Source organism: Pogonomyrmex barbatus, unplaced genomic scaffold (genome assembly GCF_055798465.1).
Source record: "Pogonomyrmex barbatus isolate J1 unplaced genomic scaffold, ASM5579846v1 scaffold1, whole genome shotgun sequence".
In the NCBI taxonomy this organism is placed as follows: Eukaryota; Metazoa; Arthropoda; class Insecta; order Hymenoptera; family Formicidae; genus Pogonomyrmex; species Pogonomyrmex barbatus.
The window spans coordinates 3,539,311-3,565,507 of NW_028297098.1; the positions used below are offsets into that span (position 1 = coordinate 3,539,311).

Genomic DNA, 26,197 nt, shown 5'->3' on the forward strand with positions numbered 1-26,197 from the left:
GATAAAGCGACGCAAAGTATAAACTTATTAGCTGTCATCGTAACCCAACCTATTTTCAGATCAACGTTAATGGTGTAACACAAATCGATTATGTTGCACGCTTGAAGAAAAAAAAAAAAAAACGATCTGATCATTGATTTGACGTGTAATCATGGCTTACTATATATACAACTTAAAATAAATTAATTAAATAAATTAACATATCTGTACATAACTATAAGTAATTAATTTTTCATCGACAATAATTTCAAATGTTTAGTAATTATTGTTAAAAATTGATAAGATTATAAAATTAATAAGAATAAAACAGTCGCAAAAGACAGCTTTTATTCATACAACATATAATGTAATAAATGCAAATGCTTTTAAAACGACATACCGTTTAAAGAATCTTCAATTTCCCAACCTTGTTGTTGAATGAGATACCTATAACAAAATAGTATTCTAATCGTGATTGAACTAGATCTCCCATTAATCAAATCATTAATTTCAAATTATGAAAGATTGTATTTATAAAATTGATGTAAATTATTAAAGATTTTATTCATTTATATTAAAATATTAACATAATATTAGGATCAGTATTTAATATATTCGTATACTTGAACTATAAAAATATAAAAATTTGTTTGCTTGAATCATTTGAAATATGCATCTGTGCCAAATTTAACACAAATGTTTTCACTGTATAATTATAACTTATCAAAGGGGAGAGGGAGGTGGTACGAAATTATATAATACTGACCGACAAATTAAATAACCAGTACGGTTCACGCCGTGTGTGCAATGAATTCCTATAAGTTCACCTGTAACAAAGAATTTACATATCTCACAATACAAAATTTAATGGTGCAAGAAAGAATAACAATTTTAATAGTGAAATCAGCAGATCCCGCGTGCGAACATTACCCTATGTATTTACAATTACACTTTATTGCTCTAAAGAAAAAAAAACTTATAAATTCAAACATCGTTCGAATATTATTGTAGGCTTTCCGTAGTATTTTCTTATTCGAAAGAGTTTTGTAAGTAACGGAGTAGAAAACGTAACCGATAAAGTAATTATGCGGCGACGCGGATGCGTGTGCGTGTGAGAGTCCGGTTGGCGGGACATGCGATCGGTATCTCTCGAAAGCACTTTCGAGACGTCGGACGGTACCAGGAGGACGCAGAGGAAACCGAAGAAATATTCGCTTGTGAAAAGGGCACCCAATAAGGGCGCACCGCTACGCGCGGCAAGACGTACGATTCCACGGGTCATCAATTCGGCCCGGGGCGTAGAGTCGGCACCTCTTCGGGCCCAGCAAGGGGCTGATTATAATATTATCGCAAATTACCGGCAAAAGCTGCGACGAATTCACGACGATTCACGTGACTCCGGCTACAGGCCAGCCGCGGCGGCGGCGGCGGCGGCGGCATTTTCGCAAGGGTCGCAGACCTTAATGAGAGTAGTTGACCAGTATAACGATCGAAGCGCGTCTACCGCCTATCTCCCCCTTCCTCTTGGATTCCGCACGATCGATTCCGCTCCTCCCTTACCGCGGTTGTCTTCTTGTTTTCAGCGAAGCGCGAACGAGCGGAGGATAAGTACCAAGTACTTTAGAGGCACTTCGTACCTCCTTACCATGGCTTTCAAGGTAAATTAAGTGGCCCATCGCGGGTCATGCGATACTCCGTTTGACCTCTGCGAGTCGCCTGATCGAAACGGAGAGTGTATCCCAGAACGAGTATGCAGCGCGAACGAGTTATAGCGCGTTTCCCTTTTGATAGATATGCGATAATGTTCTGCTCGCGAAAGACAATAATGTAAATATATATCGAATACGAGATGCATGGCGCCAGCAAGACCATAGAGATTCTTCTGTGAAAAAAATTATGACAAATGGTCTAATAAAACTGCTGACCACAGCTATTTTCGATCTAGCGTCCCTCTGTGAAAGTATTAAAATAAATATATGTGAATGAGCGACAACGTGTTAGCAGACTCGAGCATAAAGGCTATTTCTTCGTAAAGGAGTCCTTGGATTATCATACATGGGAAAATAACGGTGAGAAAAATGGTACTACGTAAATTCTCAACTTGAATGGAACATAAACCGAAGAACCCGTGAACATTTCAGACAAAAGGGGATCGTAGATATTTCTGTAAATTCATTTCACGAGCAAAACTTTAATCTTTTTTCCAGATCGATAAAAGAGAAATTTTATAATACTTTTTCGCCGAAATGTTATTTTTGTTAAAACTTACATCATACAAGAGTCTTTCTGCTTTTTTCTAAATCTTAGATTAACATATTAGCATTCTCATTACATCGACTTAATAAATTATGCACAATTAAAATGTAATGAGCATGTTATCATGTAGTATAGTGACGATCGGAATGAATCAGAAATATAATAATAGATTGTTGTAATACAAGTACACGACAAGTACACGTACACGATATGCAAGGTATGCTTGTTTTACGTCGGTATCTATCACGAGGTCATCTCAGTTTTGCATAACGTACATCTCTCAGCGGATGGGAATCTTCCCAGAACACGTCGGCATCTAATGTGAATCTGGAGCCAGCACCCCTGTGGAGCAGTGGTCTTTATGCTAACAAATAAGCCGATCCTCAAGATTAGATTATCAAAGAATTACGATTATTTTGGTGAACATTAATACGGATCGCTTTTTTTAACTATTGAACGTTATCTCCTTTATTCTCGTAAGTTAAATAAGATTTAATATATTTCATATTCGTTCTATTAAAATCACATGATGAAACACATTAATTTGTACATTAAATATTTTTTTAATATACAAATAAATAGTTAATCACAAAATTAAAATGCATCGTAATAAAATAAGTACGTTAATATTAAATAAATAAAAAAAAAAAAAAGAATGTTTGAATGTGGAATTTCGGTATTCGAGGAAGTAAAATTCACTTGTCACTTGAATAATGTGTATGTGCACGTCTGTACATCGACATAAAATTACAACGACGAGAAAGATATAACGGAAGTCTTTCTGAGCACCCTGCTGTTTGGCAGCTGAAATCAAACGTTGCTCGACGGGAGCTGACGATAATGTTTGTTGGTCGAAAATGGACCTTGTATATTCGGCAATATCATTAATTAGGAATGAACCCGCGATCAATTCAAAATATCTGCTTCACACAGATGTAATTATTCGCAAACGTACAGTCACCTTAAACTGATATAAAAAGAATTCTTTTATCCCTTCGTCTCAGTCTCACTAAACTATAATCAATATTTATATCTGTATTAAAGTATCATTTCAAAAAATTTATCTACTATCAATGCTGTTATAAATTTATCTCAAGTTTATTGTTAATAGTTAAAAATTTACAGATATTGCTATATAGTCAAAACATATGCATATGCAATCATGCTTAAAATATTACTAAAAGTCAAAAGGAGAAAAAGCATATCGCTTATAGATTTTCAATTTTGTTTTGCCAAAGTTATTCGTTTAGAGAATTGTAAAAACTACTTAATTAACAAGTAAAAAAAAATAGTATTAGACGATATATATATTTCCAAGAAAAAGGAAACTTAAATATAATTACCAAACAGCGTAAGAGATATCCCGGAATTTCTTTCACGTGCAAGAAAATTGAGTTTTACGAAGATAAATTCGAAATTCAGAAGAGCTGCGTAAAAACGTAACGTTAAGCAGCGTAAGAACGTTTCGCTAAATAATTCTTCGAGTAAAGTAGAAGTTCGCTGCCCGTAATGAGCTTCGGTCCGTCACGTTTCAAATAGCGCGAAACGAAGAGACGGAAGGAGTCGGTTGCAACCTCGTGCATACTGATGGACGAGGGTGGGCGGTCGCATGCAAATATTGTTTTCGTTCGTGCCCCCGAGATATCGCCGACGAGGGAATAAAAGGCGGGCGGCGGCGCATCCGGAATTGCATACGCCACTCCCTGTACGGCGCAAAGGTTGGTTTTCGGGCTACTGGAGTAGCCCGCGAAGTACGACCCGAAGCGACGTGGTAAATGTGGCAATATGATATATACGCGAGAGGTACGTCAGCTCAAATAGCCTCTGGTGGATGGGAGATCCTGATCGTCTCGTGCCGAGAACACGGCGGAGATCCTAGTAGCACGAGAGCGTAAAGCCCCGCCACGACGAAGGAGTCCACCGAAACGGGAAAGAACGTTAACGTCCGGTCGTGTGCGTACATAAACACGAAAATATTGCCGAGAGACATGTTGCCTCGAGTCTTTTCAGGTCGGCGATTACTGCTGTCTTAAATCAATCGAACGCTCCACGTTGAACCGTGACGCGTACGTGTCGTATACAGAGCGTGTCGCGAAACTCGGTGGACTCGAAGGCTTTTGCTACATACCTGAATGAAAATTAATATTAATCCGAGTAAAAAAATGTATAAGTGTTCGCCTGATACTTTTAAAATGCCACAACTGGCAACCATCCAATTTCAGAAATAATTGGATGATATGTATTATGTAAGAAAATTTTCAATTTTAATCCGATGATATAATTTAGATGTAGAAAATTAAAAGAAATAGAGAAGAAATTGGCGCACAAATTTTGGACACAAATTTCACTTTTAAGTACATGAGAGATTTAATGATCGATTTAACGACCAGTGAAATATTTGTGTACGAGTATTTCTATGCGATCGACCGATGTTTCGGTATTAGGCACTGAATATACGGTATTGATAAATGCTAAGTGGTGGAATGAATGGGCAACGAAACGACTCCTTTTGCCTTGGAATGCGTCTCGACTCGTTTTTCGATGGACCGTTTCACCTCCCAAGCTCAAGATAGTTGATTCATAAGTTTCCCACGTACAAATCCGAGAATTGTAAATTGTGATAACGTAACCTCATGCAATACTTATGGTATACTTATGCAATTTCGACGGCAAAAGTCCGAAAAGATTATTAGTTAGTTTTACATCCTATGAAGTCCCCGAAGAATCTTGCAAATTCCAAGAATTCCGAAACTTTCGGATTTTGTGTAAGTTTAAAACAGTTCTAGCTGTTGAATAAATTTCAAAATTTCAAGCATTATTCCAAGATTGCTATCTAAAAAAAAAAAAAAAATGTTGTATCTCGAAGATAGTAGATCCTATATACGGAGATTTAAGATAATTGAAATAAATTAAGAATCAAAACTCAATTCTAAAACTACGAAATACACGTACACTGAATCTCGACTGCAGCCTCATAGATATGACTGGTCGTTTGGCATGAGAAAAAATGGAGGGACAGAGACGCGAGGTACACGCGGAGAAGAGAAGAAAAGGAAGAAAGCGATGACATGGACGAAGAGAAACGAGACTAGAGGGAGAAGGAGAAAATGCTCAAGGGAACTTTCTATTTTATTAGAAGTTAGCTCCCTCTTAGAAATAACTTATTTTGAGAGTTGTGCTGAATTGTGCTAGATTTGTGCTACATTGTGCTCAAATTTTAAAACCGTAATGTGAAAAATGTCATAAAAAATAAAAAAAAATTACATTTTAAGCTAGCCCCCCACTTTGCGATTTTTTTAATTTTCTCGATTGTACTAGATTGTGCTAGGTTGTACTAACATTATGCCAAAATATTATCTTTAAAAATAATAACAATAGAAGTTATGATAAAAAATAGATTTGAGAAAAAAAATATATAAATGACATTTATTCTTGTATCAATCATCTAAAGAGCATACAAATGCATATCTAACATATACTTGCTTCTGCTACTGAGCACAAGTCGGCACAACCGTCGGTTTCGTCAACACAATGATATGAAGGGCACTTTACTCTTGAACGCAGCCTTTCGCCTACGCATTTTAAGTTAAAAATTCGAGTTTGTAGTTACTCGATGTTGATAATACTACATATCTGAGTTGTACTAGCCCAGCCCAAGTCAGCACAACATTTGGTTTTGTCAGCATAACGATATGAAGGGCTTTATTTCTTGAATGCATCCCTTCGTGTCTGGATTTTGTGTTCGTAATTTCGGATTTATAAGCTGAGACACGAAGGGATGCATTCAAGAAGTATATTACGGTTTTAAAATTCGAGCACAATGTAGCACAAACCTAACACAATTCAGCACAACTTCAGCAGCAGCTCTCAAAATAAGTTATTTCTAAAAGTGGGGGGCTAACTTTTAATAGGTGAACTTTCTTCTCTACTGCTTGATAAGCGGCAGATAATTAACAACGTATATATTTCGCGCGTAGGCGATTCTTTTCCGATCGAATCCGTTTCCAATCGTTTTCGTCGTCGTCTTTGCCGAATCCACTTCATTCGAAAGCTTCACAGAAGCCGGACCACACCGTACAATCGTGCGAGTAAAACAACCACCAACTATCCTACATTCGCAGGATACATCGTACATTTCTCGCAACATACAACACGGCCGAACCGTAATCGAGGGAGTAAATTAGGAAGGGATTCGTCCGTACAGTCGTGATCAGCAATTTTCGTTCAAGCGAAGATTCCTACGAGATCTTTCTCGCCAGAAACACGAGTACCCGTCAGTATTGAGTGTTCTTTTTTTTTTTTTACGATTATTGATAAGTCAAAGTTTCTTAAGAGCTATTTCCTACTGTTGTCGAACCTGATGCATTTTAGTTGGCGCCGATCAGACATGAGTCTTGCAACTTTCATCAAACATCTCTCAGCGATGCGACTACTCTCGATCAATGCAAAGCTTTATATATTTGTTCAAGATTGTGGTAGATGCGATAAAGTTACTTCGATTTCTGAATCGAGGAACTTTGTTATGAGATTCCCGCATGATTTATAACGAGTCAACAAATACAATATTTGAAGTAATGCAAACTCACCTTCACTGCATGTCGATGTAAAATCATCCATCACTTTAAAGAATCTGCAAGGAAAGAGAGCAAAATTTTTACTTGCGGTAAAAACATCGGCGACTGCAATTTGAAATTTTACCTTTCGAAAAAGCAATTAGCATTGCTAAGAATAATTTATCAAGAAAGAATCTAATGATTTTTAATGATTTAAATTTATATAAAATTTTACATGACCGGAGCCAGCTAAAAAGACTTTCCTGTGAAAAATATATTTTTATACATCGACAATTTGCGCGCTAATTACCGCGCATTCTCATTAATCCACTTGTATATTTTATTCATTAGTTTAACAACTAAAAACATATTTGCCATTTAATTATTTACATGGATTATATTTAGTTAAATTATTTCAACTAAATCTAACCGTATGATCCGTAATAATATAAGCGTAATAACTGCGCCGCCTTTGAAAGGACAGCAGCCTCTTATCCGTCCTTCATTCGCTGCCCATAATTTTACGAAGCAGTCAGCGCGACGGCGATCGAATTTCCCCCGGAGCCGATGAAAAAAGTAATCGGCTAAATAAATATTCAGATACCGGTAACCGGTCGAGCAAACCGGCAGTGTAATAGCTATGTAATAGGTATGCAGAACCCGAGCGGCAAACGAAGGAGTATGGTAATGAGACTTAAGAGCCGGGACGCTGTACGTTCTGAGTTACGGGCGGGTGCAGTAAGAATCCTTTACGCGTCACGCAGGGGCGCTAAGAAGTTAAATCGATTCCGAATTATGTCATGAAAACATGTCGCAACGGCGCTCACGCGTTTCCGACGCGGATTAATAATAGCTGCAGCGCCGGCGATTTTTCAGCGGGCAACACATTTCCCCTTTTGTCTCCTATAAACTTTACCGTGAACTTACCAGCGGCTTCTTTGTGATCTATGGGATAGAAGGCAGGAGAAATGGAGAGACGAGAAAGAGATTTCTGAAACTTCGCAGATTCGGAAATAGGGTGGCGCTTATATAATAATTTACGAGGATGCAGTCATGCGTCACGTCGGCTTCCCTTCACCACCGTCGCCGAGAGCGGGGAAGGGAAAGAATTTGTTAACGGATTAAGCCTACTTCGATTGCTCGATAAATTATGTTCACGTATTTTTCTCGCATTCTTAAAAAAAAAAAATTTAGAAATATTCTATCGTTACGTACCGCGTAATGTTGTATCGTGTTCAGATAAAAATTGGTATCAACGTAAAACCAATTTTTCTTGGATAGCTTTAATAATATGTAATACTTTCGTTATCAAATTTTAGAGACATGATTTCATGATATTTATCTCTATCAAAAACTTTTTGCATCCTAAAATTGATTAGTAATCTAAGAGATTGTTACATAAAATTCTTGTGATAAGGTAAATTTAAGAAATGTGTTAATTTTTGAGGAAATGAGAATAATGGTGACAAGCATAAAATCGTTTCAATCCCCTTCACAAAACCAGATAGACGGTTCCTCGAAAAGTTACTATTGTTATTGTACGGGGATTGGGTGGCCCAATTGTGGCGGTCTATAGAGGCTTAATAGGACCGTTTTAGTGCCTTTGGTCCCTTTCAACTTCGAAACGGACTCCCTACAGCACCGATTAGGCTAACGCGATTATACTAACACTAACTCATTCACGGCTTGCCGACTGATTTCAACCACCGTTCAATATCGATGGGTTATAAGGTGAGAGATATTTATAACCCGCGAGGCTTGTTAACTCATAATGATTCTCAAAATAGGAGCATCTCGTTTGAGGGGATAAATACGGCTCAATAAGATTAAATCACAAAACATCATCATTATTCTTAGGAACGTTTCAAGTACATTTACCTAGTCTACGAAATTTGAGCAACCCAGAGAAAAATTGTATGATTAGCGCACGTGCGATACAAGACACGAGCTGTACATACATCTTAGATACATCGCCTGTGCAAAATCAGCGCAAGAAGTGAGATAAATTTGAAAAACCGTGTATCGGAATAACGCGCAACATTGACTGTCATTTGCTCTCACGGCCGCGCATTTATAATACTTGAAATATTCGTGGCGCGTCTTCCTCATTTCAAGAGCGTGACAGCACAATCACGGAGAGATGCATCTATCACGGTGGGAGTGGGCACGGCCTTCTCCGGCATGAAATATCGAAAGATAGCTGCCGGGACTCCGCGTGCCGCGGCGCGACGCCGCCGAAACGTGAAAAATGACGAGCGTTAAATTAATTTGACTTTCGGATTTGAATTACAGATTCGAGGCGAACGCGAAGGTGTCGTTGTACACGATGCTTCGCACCCCACCCGGTAGGAGTTCTCCCTCGAAGAACCACAATATCGAGAATCAGCTCCATCATCATTATCATGATCATCATCATCATCATCATCATCATCATCATCATCATCATCATCGGCATCATCAGCACGATGGTCATTTCCGACGTCGTCCTCGTCGAAAAACGCTCAAAATCAAAAGCTCTGACCCGCTATGTAAGACGAACGGACATCAATATTTATAAAACTAGTCATCTATCCAGAAGATGAATTCCTTCCAAGAATATTTTACTGCGTTAGCTGCTATGAATGCATAGATTTCACCGCGTACCGAGTGTTTACCTTTTTATTCAATATCGCGAAGTGTCATTTATCTTGTGCGCTTCGATGTTGGAGATCGCAAACTAATCAATTCGGTCACTAGCAAATAGCTAAATGCAATTCCGCTTGTTATCTTGTATAACTTCGCGCGTTTATAATTTGTCTCAATTACTCTCGATTTTTAAGAATTAAAAAAATTAATATAGAACATATTTTCTAGTATTAATGCAGTATTGGTGCTCTAGCAAGATTAGCACTTTTAAAAATCCATTTTAACACTTCAATTCTATTTATTTGAAACAAAATTTTATTCACTTGTATTAGCAAATCGTAGTAGTTTTTAAACCTTATAAATTTATTTTACACATTAATTTTATTTAGCCATGATTTTTCTTAAATAATTTTAGTTTAAATAATATACATAAGATTTGGGATAGGGTTATCATCATATACTGTGGACATCATCTTCCGCAACCAAAGTGTTAATGGAACGCTTCTAAAATCTTTCCAAATCTAAGCGATATCGCTGCTAATTAACTACAGGGCCTGTATAGAAATGAGGCGGCCGATAACTCCAGTCTGTTTTGTGTAAACCGTAAAAATGGCGGGTGTCTCGGAGAAGTACGACCGGAATAAGGAGACGCGCCCGTGAAACCGCGAAACGACGTTTATGGCAGCGCGATTGTCGGTCGTAAGTGGTGTTCATTTGAATATCGCACGGTGTGTGGTCCTTCGCACGCGCCCACCGTACTACATGCTCGTGCCCGTTTGCTTGCGTGCGTGCGTGCGTGCGTGCGTGCGTGCGTGCGTGCGTGCGTGCGTGCGTGCGTGCGTGCGTGCGTGCGTGCGTGCGTGCGTGCGTGCGTGCGTGCGTGCGTGCGTGCGTGCGTGCGTGCGTGCGTGCGTGCGTGCGTGCGTGCGTGCGTGCGTGCGTGCGTGCGTGCGTGCGTGCGTGCGTGCGTGTAACTTCACCGAGATCACACGACCGGTCTATGCCTGGAAGACGGCGCGATTACGCAACGGCAGGTTATCTAAAAACTCGATCGTCGCTCGGAAGAACAGCACGCTGCTATTTAAATCTAATAAATAGTTACAATTTTGCCATCCGTTAAGACGATGATAAATAAATACATCGTGGCGCTTAAGTTTCTCGACACGCAGACGTGCGTTGGTTATCTGTGGAACAGTGTTAGGCTTTCGAGGTCCGTTAAGTGAATAATTTTTTATTCCGTCGGATTTCAATTAATTAATGTAAACGACGGTCAAAAAAAAGGAAAAAGAAAAGCATTGTTTAATCGATATAAAAATTTATCTAATCGTCAATGTTGATTTGTTTTTCGAATGATTCATAAGTCACTCACGTCAACGTAAATGAAATCTAATTTAACTTGTGTATACATTTCGTAAAATCTTTAAGATCTTTGTGTTTAGGATTATGTTTTCAATTTAAATCTTTTATTTTTTTGTAAAATTAGTAAATTTTGTAAAATTAGTAAATTTTGTAAAATTATGTAATGCAAGAAGTTAATTTAAAAATTTGCTGTCTTTCAATTTCATTCCAGTTTGCATTAATAATTTTAAAAATATCAATTTAATCAAATTTCCATTTATAAAGATACGATGTGTAGGAAGCATTAATAATGGCTTCTCGTTTAAAAATAGTTACTTTCAAATGCATTGTACCTAGCTATTTCTATGTATGACCACTATCCGACAAAATGTGAAATAAAATGTGAAATAAAATAAAATATAATTTTAAAATAATTAAATATAATTTTTAATTTTTGAAAGTTTTTTGTTTTTATTATTATTTATTAAATTTTCAGAAATATATTAATTATTATGCATATAAAATCATGATATACAAATACCTAGATGTAATGTATCTGATTAAGAACTATCTTCAAGTGGGAAGGCCTTATTGATATTATACAAATTTTATATCATGAAAGATGATGTGAGAAGCAATCGATAGTCCTTGATCGACAGATGCCATAATGTAAGACTACAGTTTTGACATGTAATTTTTTTAAAATTTATCAAATCTTTTCGGCACATTTTCAAAATTAAAAAATACATATTTATTCCGTAAAATCCATAATTATGTGTACCTGTGAGCCAGATAATTATAATAATAATAGTAGAGAAGAATATTATACTGCATTATCGGAGTTTGAAGAGTATGTAACCTATATGAATTTATTACATTAACATTATATTAAAATTTAAAGTACCTAATTCTACAACTACCCAATTATTTAAACACATAACATAATTGTCAATATATAATAATTTCAAAAACAATATATTAGAAAATATGAATAATGTAATTATTTGATGAAAAATATCGACATATAATCATCATCATAATAAAAATGTAATACAAATTTTTTATTACCGCATTGGACTGCATTAAAATTTTCTTTGTCATTTTTATCAAATTTTAAGCATATATCTGTGCCATTTTAAATACAAGTTAGATTGGTTATAAAAAAATATATTTATAATGATCTATTATCTTTTTTAATGTAATACAAATTATCATATAACAATAGATATTTTCCTAATTAAAATAAAATGTAATTCTAAATTTATTAAAAATTTCCATACACTCTTCAATTAAGTTTAACTCCAGAAGATCGATTTACATCCACGCGATATGAGGAAGAGTTCTTTCCAGAATATGTATCAACTCCAAAATTACCACGAGATTATCAACGTGGTGTTCCACGAGGTGTAAGGACCTCACGTAGGCACGATCTTACAAGTGGAGTGGCTGTTGTTCCACGACGAATTGATTGTAAATAAAAAAATTCATGTGTAATCATAATAATAGTACATGATCATGTAAATATAATATAACAATGTAAGATATAATGCAAAATACTTATTTTTATTCTCTTTATCGCAAAATTGTTTCTAACTTGAAATTTTTTAATTTCTGTTGAAACGAATCAATATGAAAATATAATGATCTAATCTAATCATTTAATCAATTCTGTCTTTCAGTTGACGCCGTATCTGATGTCGAGGAAGTTGACATCGAGGAAGATATGGATAGTAAATTGCTTCTTACGATCGATGCATATTATATTCATCTGTTATCCTCTAGATAAAATTGTTATATTTTTTCAAAAATAGCAACAAGATTATCACGAATGAGAAGCACGACACGTCCGACCTACATTTCCGAACCGACTCTTGCTCGTAGGAGGATGATGATGATGCCTCCTGGATTGAGACGCACAAGAATGACGCAATATCCATCGAGCTACAAACAATACGCGCCTAGAACGGCTAGAATTACGCCTGGAAAATATTTGAGAGTAAATAATTTAACGCATCTTTCTATTTATGATATACCGATTTGTGTATAAATTTAATACGTCTCGAGACATCAATAAGTTTTCGAGTCCAAAATGAAATTTAGTGTCCCGAGAATATTTCTGATCAAATTTCTTAAAGCAAAGTATGTGATCATCGCGATTAAAGCTGACCTAGAGCTGCCCTTTCTATTACTCTCCACAGTTTTTGGCTGCCCTTTCTTCCGCCCATAAATTCGTTTTCTCTGATTTTTACCCATGTTTGCGTTTTAGGTCACTCTTTTTTTTTCGTTGTCCTACATTTTGACGGGAAGATAAAAGTCTTTAAATTCTTAAATTGGAAATAAATTAAATCCATCAATATAAATTAAAATATCTATAAACATTTAAATATTTATTAACATTTAACTTATATAAAATTACGAAATCTAACCCATTCTCTTAACAGATATAAAAACGTCGCTATAGCTGCGGAACGCAATTAACTGATCTACACAAGTATGTATACCCATACTTCTTTACATTTTTATATTATGCAGACCATATTTGACTTAAATGCAAATAGTAAATGAATTGTATTCAGATATTGAGACGAATGCACGACACGCAAAAAATACAGCAAAAAAACGGTTAAAATCCTTGGCTCATGTGGCCGATTAATTGCATCAAAAATTTACGTCCTGTTTTGCTTGAAATTCACGACCACGTGTCTTCACACGGATCAGCAAAGGTAGCTCACCGCCGGACGTAAGATCGTTCATGTTTGAGAATGTTTAATGCATGGACCGCGCGATCGTAGGTAGGTGAACGGTTAACCGATGTTTGTATGGCCGTACTCCCAGTACAGATCCCGGAACACCGAAGATATCGTAGAAGTACTGCGCAAACACTCGGACTGACTGTTTCTCAATCAGAGTCATATACGGAAGGCAGCACTCGGCAGCACACGCCTGTTTTCACGGTCATTCCATCTTCCAAGTGCGCAATTTGTCATCATATAAAGCATCTAACTCTAAAATGTACTCGATTTTAAAAAATGTGACTATCCCCATTCAAAAATAAAAGTTATAATTAAATTTTACAGAAATTTATAGATAAAAAACTTACAGTAAGCAAAAATAAAATATCTTAACAAATTAAATTGATTAAAAATGCCTAATGTACATATAAATTAAAAAAAAGTCAATAATTGAGAGCAGAAAAGAAACATCTTGTAGAGATCAATTTTTTTTTAAATACTGTTTTTTAAAATAAAATCAGAAAGTTAATTGGATAATAAGATTTCACTTTTACACCCTTGAAGATCGAGTGCTGCGCACTCGGAATTCTAAACAGCAATCAAGGACTAGATTTTATTTAAGAAGAAGAACTAATATAAGAAGAACTAATATCTAGGAACACATTTTTATACATGCATTATCACTTCTTACTAAGAATAGCTGATCAATTCTTGGAAGAACGCGTTATGTCAGTATTTCGCACGGAATCGCCTTTGAGCATCATTGTCTCGGATCGCACGAAGAACGGGCGGCGAGACGGCGCGTGCATGGACGAAACGGGCACGCGAAGACACGGAGGACGCGAGTGGTGGCGAATTTACGTAATGAAGCGATCGCCCGGGTGGTCCCGAGCGTGAGACGTGCGTACGCACGTTCCTTCGTCGTTCCCGATGCGAGACGCTTGCCAAGAGAACAAAGAGAGGCAAGAAATCTCTCTCTCTCTCTCTCTCTGCTCTCCTCTCCTCTCCTCTCCTCTCTTTCTTTCTCCTCGAGGACAACTTGTAACTGCGGCGTCGTTCAGCTCTCGGGTCATAGCGAGCCGAATTAACAGCACCGGAAATACGAAGCAACGTGCACGCGCTCGAACGCATTATGCGCACGGAAGAGAAACGCGCGCGAGTTTACCACCCACAATCATTTGCCAAAACGTGCCTTCCCCCATGATTTCTACGCGGCGTGCACCGGAACCCCGAGACGCCAGACGTCAGAATATTTGAGATGGGTTCGCCTCGAGCGCTAAGAGAACCAATCGCCGATCTTTCAGAGAAACGTCGTCGACGTTTATGTTCGCGCGATCTTCAAAAAGTTAAAGAACCTCTCCTTCTAATAAGATTTCTTGCTAAACTTGCGGACAAATTTCTAAGATTTTAATTTTTTTTTTATTTTGGCTTGCTAAAGTCATTTAAAGAATGAAAGCTATGTGTAACATTATGTTAATAGCTATAATTTAAATCACAAAGAAATGCGATTTAATTATAATGTTATTTGTCTCAAATTGAATTTTATCTATGTTGTACAAGATTTTAGTATCTCAGAAATTCATTCATATCAGGCTTACATTGTACACGTTCGTGTTTCAATTAATATTGCATTTCACATGAAATTATTTAATTCGCTGCACATTCAATTAATGAGTTATCAACATGATTATCGTTGGTAGCAGGCTTACATTGGAGCAAATGCTACTGAACATGCACCTCGTATGCGGTAAGAACCAATTATCAGTTAGTTTCTCAAAAAATAATAAGATTAACCTCGTATTTGCGTGTGATTTAATTATTATAAGTCATATTATTTCATTACAAATTAAAATGTAAAATTTTATATATATATATATATATATATATATATATATATATATACTTATGTATATTTTCTATAGAGCAATTTTATATTATTGTGTTTTGAAAATTTTATTTTTCTTCATAATTATTAAATCATGATGGATGTATATATACACACACACACGCACATACACACACATTCATTATGATTTAATTATTACAAAGAAATAAAATTTCCAACACACAACCAATATGAAATTGCCTTATATAAAGAACGATATGCTTAATTTATATCTTTATTTTATATCCTCTTATTAATTTTTCCAATCAAGTAAATCAATTATCGAATAAACGCAGACACTTGTTGCCGTGAACCCAGTTAAGTGACCATTCAAGGTATGCAATTAGCCGCGTCGAATTTAAAACTCTGTCATGAGCGAGAGTCCGTTCTTTCTCCACGATTTCTCCTTTAATCACCGACCGCCAATCCTGAATACACAGCGCTGCGAAATAAGGAAATGTCGTTTACCTTCCAAATACCATTTTCGAATGCCAACGAGCGTAGGCGCCCGCCTGTAAGGCTATTTTTGGCACGTTTCGCGGCGCTTCGCGTAGACGCATTCGCGAAGGTTTCCTTGAGGCAAAGGATCAACGCTTTCGATCTTCCAGACGCGTGACACGAGGAGACGCGTGAAAGAAAAGAAATTCCGGTCGATGTGTAAGTTAACGTTATTGCCTGATAAATTCTGCCGATACGAGCACCGTGTCCTCTGAAGGATCAACCAAAAAGCCAAGTAGGATAAATCCAGAGAAAGATCGACGTAAAAGGCAGCCTCTTTGCTACCTTCTTGCGATTTTCACGGCATCAGCTTAGTCGGTTTTGGTCTTCTTATTCGCTAATTCCACCTTGTCGTCCTTTCGCGTTTTCATTAGAGTTCAAGGATATCTAGGATATTAAGTGGCGCCTAGTGTTTTCACCTCCGAAAGTACTACGAGGCCTCTTTCACCGTCTCTCTTTCTTTCTTCCCCATTTCGGCCGCGGCACGGCACCGGTAACCGATCCGATCCTATCAAGGATGCAGTTAATTACACGTCGCGCAACAGCCGAGCCACAAAGCCATCAGGTCTCACTCAAAGAGATTAACAAAAGAGCGGTACGCCGGGACCAGACGGGCGTCCGCGCGATAGGCTATTCGCATACCTGCCGGCTATTAACCGTTGATGCGAATCACCGTTTTATCCTCGAATTATACAAATCGGGTATCGCGTCCTTTGTGCGGGCCGATCGACGACCGAGGGAGGAGAGCGAGAAGTCGGGTGATTGGGCGAAAGGTCGTCCTTTGACCCGCGCCCGGCTGACCGAGTGGTCAAACATTGTTCTCGCATTAATGAAATATTCCCAAATCAATGGAGTAAATGTGGCATTTAATGCGGTAACCGACGAAAAATTCAGTCCGACATCGTTAAGCGCTTACGCACGTGTCACGTTTTTCGCGCGACGCACTTACGAGAATGTTTTTAGTAGCGCCCTCGCGCACCGCGAGAAATAATTGCGACGGATATCGCCGTGGAACGTCTTCATATTTCTCCGCGAACGCAAACATTCCCAACACTCGGGGGCAGGACACCGATAATTAATACCTTTATTACCATAATAATAAATAGTTTTTATACCTCGTAAGAAATCGCCGCTAATTACGATACTCGAGCATTACTCTTCCTCGATCATATAACGCAATCCTTATACGTTATCCGTGTAGCACTCAGGGATATCCCTCGCACGCATATAGCAGAGGAGAGAGGAGGAAAGCGGAAGAGAGACAGGGAACGGAAGACGAGCAAGAGCATGGGCACGGTGCACAATGTTCGGTAAATCATTGGACATTTATTGCGGTTAATTAGTCGACTGACCAGTCCCGTCAGACTGTTTTGCATGTACCATCCGAAGCGGGAGAGCCACACGCGTGCGCGTGATGGCGCCGAGCAAAGGTTAACACGCGTCTCCATTCCGTACGAGCAAAGTACGAGGAATTGGACGTTATCTTGAACGTCATCAGAATTTCAAGAATTTTATTCAACCTTTCCCGGCTACCTAACGACGATTTTGGATGGGAATTTTAGTAATTGCATTTCCTCCGTTTTCGTACACAAACTCTTTCGTAATCGATTAAGATAAGAAGCACGGAATTGTTATGGTTATTCTATCGATAGCCACATAAATTTCTTTCATTCCTTACTTTCTGCAAGTGTAAAGATAATTTTAAAATTGCGAAAGATAATATTACTCTATTACTTTTTCCAAATAATCTTTTCAAAATACAATTTTAAAATTGTAATTTTCTATAGCTTTTCTATTAACGTTACAACTTATTAAAAATAGCAATAAAAATATTTCCATAGTTTTAAATATTTATATATATCTTCGATTAAAGATATCAAAGGACGCAATGAAAATTGAAAATCATTTCCTCATTGTTTCAAAAACCACGTCTGTATAACAAAGCTAAAGTAGAGAAAGTTGCATCATCATTCATTTTTGATGACTAATTAAAGCTAAAAAAAATTATCGAGATGCTCGTCGTATAAGATCAATCGTAAATAAATTCATTATTCGCCGCAATATAAATTAAGAAATTCCGGAAAACAATTCGCTGTATAACTGACGGTTTATGGTCTAAATTAGCAGACAAAAATGTCCAAAGAGAGAAAAAGGAAGAGAGAACGAAAGAACGATGAGCAATAAATTTCTGATGCGATATTCGCCTCTGGTTCTCGACAGCGGAATGCTGAGAATCAGAAAAACGGTACACGCTGAACTCGGCTTCCTTGTTAAAGTAACATGATTTGCGGGCGAATGATTAACCGGCCGTCACCTGCGCTATGCGAATCGCGCGCTGATCAATCGCCAATCGCCGTGAAGAGATAATAAATGTGAAATACGATTGGCATTAAGCTAAAGGTTAACGCAAGTCGTGCCAGAAAAGCTTCGCGTTGTCTTGCACGCGTGCCTGACATTAAATCCGATGTTAGTGGAGTCTATTACGATTCAATGGACAATTATTTCATGTCGGAGCAATCTTTCTTTTTAATTCAAGTCAATTTTTCTAAACTTTTTAAAATTACAATACAAAGAAAGATTACGTTAAGATTACGTATATTTGCACAAATTTGTAATTTTCAGAAATATATCCTAAATAAAAATTTTTTTATGACCGATATTATTATAAATTTAATAAACGTAAATATCGTGAAGATGAGGTAATACGTATATTATTGCAGTTATGTAAAAATGCATCTAGCATTTTAAATAAAAATGATATACTTAACTTACTTTGTAATTATGTCCATAGGCGGAATCTTCCTCCCTGGTATAGCAATCTTCTCGTATTTAATGCCGGCATTTGTAAATTCCTACAACAGAACCGTTAACATAAACAATCGCATGCATATTGTTGCGTAATGAAAGCAGAATATTCTCCGCCGCATGAAACGCAGATGCATTAATAGAACACGTATTGAATTGAACGCGCATATAATTTGATCGACCAAGCTATTGTCCTGTTAAACCGCCCCGGCGAACTCATTAGCATCGCTAATTATCACACATAAAACCATCAATTACAAACAATGCGGATAATCATACGTCTCTAAGTGCGAGCGTGTCATTCGAATATTACGTAAACCGAAACGTTCGGAAACCGAAACAATCGAAACAATCGAAATCATTACATGCGAAAATTTGCAAGGGCGGAAAAGAAATATACGATCCGGTAGACTAATCGACACGAATGAAAGAGAGATTCACAGTCATTTGTATCTCGAAAAATATTCCTTAGTACACGCATGTTCGCCTAGGGGCAACAACGAAAGAGAGTTGCATATTCATGAATCTTTCTCTTCTGTCTCTATGGTTAATACTTTCGAATCTCAAACACGATACTAACAAGTCTAATTGCGAAGCAGACTACTAAATATAAATAATTGTAGAAAAAAATATAAACAACATTACAAATCTAATAATTAAAAAATAGAATAGAATAGAATAGTACGAGAATTAATAAAAAAAACGATGCGATATTTTTGCACAAAATATGTATGTAAAATTAACATTTACTATCAACTATAATATATATATATATATATATATATATATAGAGTAAAAAAATCGCATAACAATAACAATAATAACTTAGCGTAACTCTAACCCGAGTGATGTCAGATAATAGTTACTACTCGTTTTTCCACCCTGATGACAGATCACGTCATAATAATCAATCTTTTTGACTTTGCTTTTAGCGAGATATTAGAAACTCAATCCTAGTGATCGTGCACTATTGCGCTTAATGGCTATCTCGAACTTATTTTCTTTTCCTCGACCATCGATAATGCGTAAGAAATTCTTTCGCAAGTTCAATATTTCCGATTCTCAGTCTTAAACAAAAGCAAAGTAAAACTGTAATAAATCAGAAAAAAGAATTAATTGTTGAAGGACCATAAACGGTATTGTGAAAAATTAAATTTTTAATTCACTGCTTCTTTGAGAAAAATTCTCTAATCGTGTATTTGGTATCTTACATGTTTCCAAGGTTTTAAAAAGCTAATAAAAGTGGAAAAATCAGCGTATATCATACGTACAAATCAAAGGAATTTTGTATATGTAAATATATATAAAACCGGGAGAGTAAAAGACACATCTGATATTAACGATAAAAATCTTCACGAGGCGGTATGCGAGGTATCCTTTGTCTCTACAATCTTGTTTTCCACCGTGACATCGGGCAGGAAAATTAAAGGACCGACTAAGCGCTTCATTATACATGTATAATGCGCTCTAATTAGGCGTGGGCGACACCGAGAGATCTCTCTGTTAATTATCGTTGCCCCGCAGCGCGATTGATGTTCACGGCGGCGTGTATAATGTTTTTAAAACATATCCCCCCTGAGATTCCTCGCTCTCCTCGCGTGGCAAATGGCTGTCCAAATGTCGGTGGGGCCGGGACAAAAAGCGGAAGATGAAGCGACCGAACCGACTCTACGACTTATTAATATAATTGATCGGTCTTCGGTCCTTTTCTCTGACAACTCTGACCCAGAAAGTATCGCGGACACATTCCCGTTTGACAGAACGGCTCGGACGGCCGGTCAATCAGTCGATCAAGTCGTCGTAGCAGCCGACTATTCCAAAAATCTAATAATAAGTTCATTAGCTCGCGGTCCCTTCTACCTTTGCTACAAATTAGTTGGAGCGGTTTTCGAGCGTTCTCAACTCGGAACTGACCCCGATGCGATATTAGAACGTCAGGGGGGAGTGAAAAAGGGCTGGTGAAACCGAGAAAGAAAGGAAGATGATAGACTAACGAAGATAGACAAACCATGAAGTTTGAGAGAGAAAGAGAGAGAAAAAAATCTGTATATCTGCTCGATCAAGGAATGCAGCAGGTGACAACTTATGAGAGAGAAGAGAAGACATCTCTTGTTTCGAATTACTAAAAGGTAAGGGAGCGCGTGCATAAACATAGCGAATTACGACTTGAAATTCGAACGATACGCGATATGTTTCCGCGTTAAATTCACGTGGCAACTTCAGTGTTATTTCATCAGACGATATTGCCTGCATGCGGCCTCTTTTTAATCGCGCGTAGCAATCTTAAATTTTTATTTATGTACTTTATGTTACATTCTGTATTATATTTACAATATTTATTTTAAAATCGGCATGTTTTGCGCCGATTTGAATTACCGAAATTAATGTAATACAATGTGACTACCATCATTCACAAGTCAAAAATCAATCGTTCGGCTATGCTAAATTCAAGTTTAGATTTTATGCCCCTTACCTTTTTATCATAGTAGCGACATGTATTGGTCAAATCGACGATATACTTGAGATGAGGAAACTGTTGCAGCAATATCGCCGTAGTAAATCTGTAACAACGGACATGGCCGTATTATAATGTGCGCGCTGAGTAGCGTTTCGATTTATTGATCGCTCGCAAAATCGCTTGAATCACAAAACGCCTTTCTTCGCTCATAGACGTAGAAGAGAGATAGAAGAATTTAGTCAGTTAAGATGGTATACACGGAAAGATTCCTCTCGAGGGGTGCGATCTGTACGACTGGATGATATATTAAGGAAAGCAAGAAATCTGAGGTTCCAAGCAAAAGGGTCCAGATTAGGCGGGGGTGTCGGCCCAAATAGTTTCACCATCCCTTTCGATATATCAAAACCTGAGAGACGTACCAGGTGCATGCGTGCATGCGTGCGTGCGTGCGTGAGTGAATGCGTGCCTAGATACGGAAACGAGCGCGGCCATGCTATCCCTCGAACGAACGATTCCCCATAAATAAACAACCCTCGCTCGTGTTCGCGCTGAGATGTTATTAAAAAAAAAAAGCTTGTAAAATTTATTAGGATACTAGCCGATTTAAAAGCTATTAGCGGCGAGTTAATGTGACTCGGCAGATTTATGTAACTAACCAAGTGAGAAGTATCACGTCTTCGAGCGCACCATTATAATCATTGCTATAGTTTTCACGATTTATTGACAAACGATTAATATCCTTTTTTTTTTTACTATCTCTTTTTGCGCATCCGCGGTTGTTTCGGTTACCGTGGGGATGCGACACCACTTCGTCGATCTCCTTAATGTGTTTTAGTACGCTCATGCATCATCTCCTGTCTGCAAGGAGAGAAATTCTGTACCGTAAACGGCACAGATATTTGCGGAATGAAACAGAGGCGATCGGCTATGGTGTTTACACGAGAGGTGTCCGAAACGACAAGTCACTCACTGATACTCACTTTTGCTCTGGCTGCAGATTCCTGGCTATGGCCTGAAACAAAAAAGAAAACAACGCTCATCATCAGGGAAACGCAGCGAGAAATAATTAATAGTCTTTAGCGGCAGCCACGACTACACAGTGTTTCGGACAAAACTTTAAACGGCATCTCTCTAAACGACTTCATCTCGGCGATGATTACCACCGCCGCATACCTTCATCCCGTGGGACCTGCGCAGATGCATGTATGTACGCGATACCGCAAGTCATCCTCTATTTCTGGTTAATTAATAGCGCGAGCTTAATAGGCCGCACGAGACGATCGCGCGCCGCGATCACGGGTCGCGTATCACTAAGGAAATGATTGATTGACTCGAGTTTCATGTTCAATAACGATACAACGTCGGTGGTTGAACACCGGTGAGAAATCCCAAAGGCACGCTCCTGCCACGGGCACGATGACTCGATGGTTGTAATACCGGTACTCCTCGATAGGGAGAACGTCGATATCGAAGACACGTAATTTGCTGATTTTATCTCGTCGATATTGGTATCGTTATAGCAATTTTGTGAATTTTTACGAAAATTATTCGTAGCAATTAAATCGAAGAAGATGTACAGTTAGGCAATCCATTCTACTTAAAGATATCGTAAAAAAATTTAATAAAAATTAAAATTTCAACGGAAGAAAGAATTAAGCTGTTAGATTTTTTGGAATGTATAAAAATTCACCTGAATAGTTCTGCAAGTTCAGAGAAAAGATAATATGACACGTACTATTTACACGCTTAGTTTAGATTAACAGGCGTATACTAGGTGCAAGGTAAATTGAAACTTTCGTTAGTTGTATCGCTTGTACCGTCGCACCCGCTATGGGTGGGCTAATGGTAATTACGGGTTTAGACGTAGCTATCCGATTGGCTGGGCGGAGAGATCGTATCTACAGATGAGTACGGAATGAGTATCGGTCGCATTAATAACGGACTTATAGCTTTTGTATCCGAACGTAATAATCCGACATTGACTAGGCGTGAGATATTTCCTTATCCTGTTTATGGATGCACTTGCTGTTCGTTTCGTTTCACATCTTGAATTCTTCGCGATTTCATAATAAATATGACATATTCAGTAATATGTACAGTAATATGTACTTACATACATTATAAAATATAAAATATTTCCCTATATTTTTTAAATATAATAACAATCAATCGAATGCCGTTCAATATATATTTCTGCTTTTAATTCAACATAATTTCTTGCTTTTTTTAAAAAAAAATGTAATTAACGCTACTTTCAGTCTTTTCAGTATTACAACAATGGTAACGGTAGCAGGGCTATAACATTAACAATTCAATAATTGTGTATGGTGCGTATGATGTAAGGATGTAAGATTAAAAATTCACGACAAACAATGCTACGATGCAATCGTGTCTGGCGAATGCCAGCGTGCGCCTCGCCTTTGACGAGTCGAGATTCGCGTATTTACGCTCCAAGTAAGGACAGAAGGCGCGAGGTAAATGCAAGGATTTACGAGCCTTCTCGGGAGAGGACATTCGCGGCACTCCTCGATGGAAAGATCGGGAACGTGAATCGCGACGAACGGAGAAGACAGAGAAAGTCGACGAGAGAGAAAGAGAACGGGAATGAAAAAGGAGAAGAGCAGAAAGGAGAAGGATAGAGGATGCAGGTAGCTTTGGACCACCTGCGAAATTTACTAACCCCGCTCGCGCCCAGAAGCAGTTTATTTTTCGCACGATATACTCCGTTCTTCGCGGTTGACAGCCGGATTGCTCTCTCCGCTGATTCCACCATTCAATTTCACGACCCTTAGTCTAATATATGGGCCCGTCTAAATCAGGATTATCGGACCGTGCCTGCATTGTGAATCTTCCTGACGGTTCGCACGAGTTCGCGCACAGCATCCGTCGCGCGTCGGTTTCCTGCTATATCTTCCAAGAAAATCAAAATTTTCACTCTGGTATCGCAAAAGCCATCGACCTTAAAATCACTTGTTTCTATGTAAAATAACTTTACATACAAGATTCGGAATCAAATATTATTTCTCGTGCTTCTATTGTATTCTGTAGTAGCCAAATTTTTTACTTCGAGAAAAATATTTGAAAAATGATTTATAATAATTTCTTACATGAAATATCGATGAATTAAATAAGAGAAAAAAGCTTACCTTTCTTGAAAAATCAAGCAAAATAACTTTAGTTTTTAAAGGACGTACAATAAGCCTCTAAAACGAAGCTTTATTCGCCGACGAATTTAGCCAGCCCTGCAAAATATGCGCGTCTTAGTAAAAGATTTAAACCTGAATAAAAACTGTAGAGGTTTATTAAGTAAAATAACAGAGAAAATTGTATTTATCAGAAAGCATATCAAAATAATATTTCCATTAATATATAAAACTATATATGTCGTTATACAATGAAGAATTTCCATAAGCTATAAATATTTGCAAGAATGAGTGTTGATCAAATGCAACGCGGTACAAAGCTATCGAAAAAGTGCGATCTCCGTGCGCGACGTAGGCGTTGGTCAACGGTAGGTATCGATGATATTTATTGGAAATATTTACGAGGGGGTGAGCTTCCACGCCTTTGTATCGAGTGGGTCGTAATATTTTCAAGATCCTGGCTTGGTTATCCGAAATCGACGGCGTAATCTCGACGAAATTGGCGTGAGAACTTCGGTACAAAGGGTCTTAAAAATTCAGCGTATTAAAAACAATTAAATTTTTTAATAAATACGAACGAAATTTGTTGCGAACGAAAATTGTTAGAATAATTACCTACATACATAAATATATATAATTGTATATTTTCATAAAAAATATAGAAAAGTAAAGATATTTTTCTTTTTATATTTAAATTTTAAAGTCATAATTTAAGCTAGAATAAATAAAATTATCAATAAAATTAAAAGTTACTTAAATCTAAATAAAAATTATTTAGATAAGATTCATTTAGATAAGATCATCATTTATATAAAAATTCTGAAAATGGGATATTGATTTCGTAAAAATAAACTGCTAATGCCTTAAATAATCCTCGTGCCTTTCAAAAAGATACAATGAATCGTAAATTAGTGAAGCAAAATTGGTCTAAAGCAAAGTAGGACGGCACAGCAATTCAAAGGTCGATGCGAACAATGGCGAACGAACAAGAGCACTCTCGTAATAGAAATAAGCGAAACGTCGTCAAATTCGACGTGTCACTAGGTTACCTCTTGAATCGCTCGTAAACTCCAATTTCCCTGAATAGACAAATGTGAAGAGCGACCTAGGCAGAATCAAGCTTTGTCCAAAAATTGTGTCTCGCTTAATACGTTCATTCATTGTCCTTCGAAATTATCTTCATAAAAAAGTATTGTTCAAAATTTATTGTGTGCTGACTGTGAGAATCACAGTGCTATTTCGAAATATGTAATGTAATCTCTCAGAATACAAAATTTAATAATTTTATACTAGTAAAAAAATTTTCCATTTTGTAATACTATTTAAAGATCATATCTAAAAGCAATTTTTTAATATTTATAAATAGAAATTGCAATAATTAATGTTACCAATTAACTTAAAAAAATTTCTAAGAACAAATATTTAAATTATATAAACTCTATTTATATATTGCCTGAATTTAAAAATATCATTTTATTAATTATTACAAAAAGAATTATCGAATGAATTATCTAAAATAAGAAAATATAGATTCGCTGTAAACAAAACTTAGAAAGAAAAAAAGGAAACTGATGATGACCTACGAGAGGAACATTTTACCGCATGAGAGAGCAAGCGACATATCTACGTGTTCATATAGAGTCGCGCAGGAAAGTCATATAGACTGCTATATGACCATTTCGAGCTGATATACGCGCGACGTTATTCATATCCACTTACTTCCTTTGGCAGAAAATTCGAAACGATCTGAAATGGGTCACCTATGCGAATAGAAGACATGTACGAACATACAACGTGTCATCAATGACTTCTTAATAATCGCTAAGAGATCGCTAAGAGAGCACAACTGCAAACAAGCTCAAAGAACATTAAAGATTCGCTAGAGATTCAAAGATAAAAGACAAAAGACTCTCTGCATCCTCAAA

At 37.2% G+C, this 26,197-nt stretch overlaps 2 protein-coding genes and 1 long non-coding RNA gene across 6 annotated transcripts in view; 2 read left to right on the top strand and 1 right to left on the bottom strand.

Moving 5' to 3' along the window:
- LOC148937960 (uncharacterized) overlaps positions 1–13,831 on the top strand; it is a 30,220-nt gene extending 16,389 nt beyond the window's left edge. For 3 of the 4 annotated variants that reach the window (XR_016141351.1, XR_016141352.1, XR_016141349.1), the window contains 4 exons: positions 12,431–12,481; positions 12,563–12,747; positions 13,193–13,242; positions 13,328–13,831. This is a non-coding gene — a long non-coding RNA (uncharacterized LOC148937960). Of the gene's footprint in view, positions 1–1,562; positions 1,638–12,430; positions 12,482–12,562; positions 12,748–13,192; positions 13,243–13,327 lie in introns of all 4 variants that reach the window. The other variant, XR_016141350.1, reaches the window with a different exon arrangement.
- LOC105432504 (uncharacterized) overlaps positions 1–26,197 on the bottom strand; it is a 40,643-nt gene that overhangs the window by 1,819 nt on the left and 12,627 nt on the right. Inside the window, exons 3-8 of the mRNA XM_011647351.3 lie at positions 22,110–22,141; positions 21,145–21,232; positions 18,639–18,718; positions 6,822–6,865; positions 746–806; positions 380–426 (exon numbers count right to left, since the gene is read on the bottom strand). Coding sequence (XP_011645653.1) covers positions 380–426; positions 746–806; positions 6,822–6,865; positions 18,639–18,718; positions 21,145–21,232; positions 22,110–22,141 — 352 coding nt within the window. The remainder of the gene's footprint in view (positions 1–379; positions 427–745; positions 807–6,821; positions 6,866–18,638; positions 18,719–21,144; positions 21,233–22,109; positions 22,142–26,197) is intronic.
- LOC148937961 (uncharacterized) lies at positions 11,525–12,376 on the top strand. Its single transcript, XM_089085184.1, has 2 exons — positions 11,525–11,601; positions 12,046–12,376. Exons 1-2 carry the CDS (start codon positions 11,525–11,527, stop codon positions 12,227–12,229), a joined length of 261 nt encoding a protein of 86 aa, XP_088941310.1. The 3' UTR covers positions 12,230–12,376.

Coding starts and splice junctions, on each gene's coding strand:
- LOC148937961 (XM_089085184.1), top strand. CDS start 11,525: ATGTGTACCTGTGAGCCAGATAATTATAATAATAATAGTAGAGAAGAA. Junction 11,602..12,045: donor GCATTATCGGAGTTTGAAGA/GTATGTAACCTA, acceptor TCTTCAATTAAG/TTTAACTCCAGAAGATCGAT.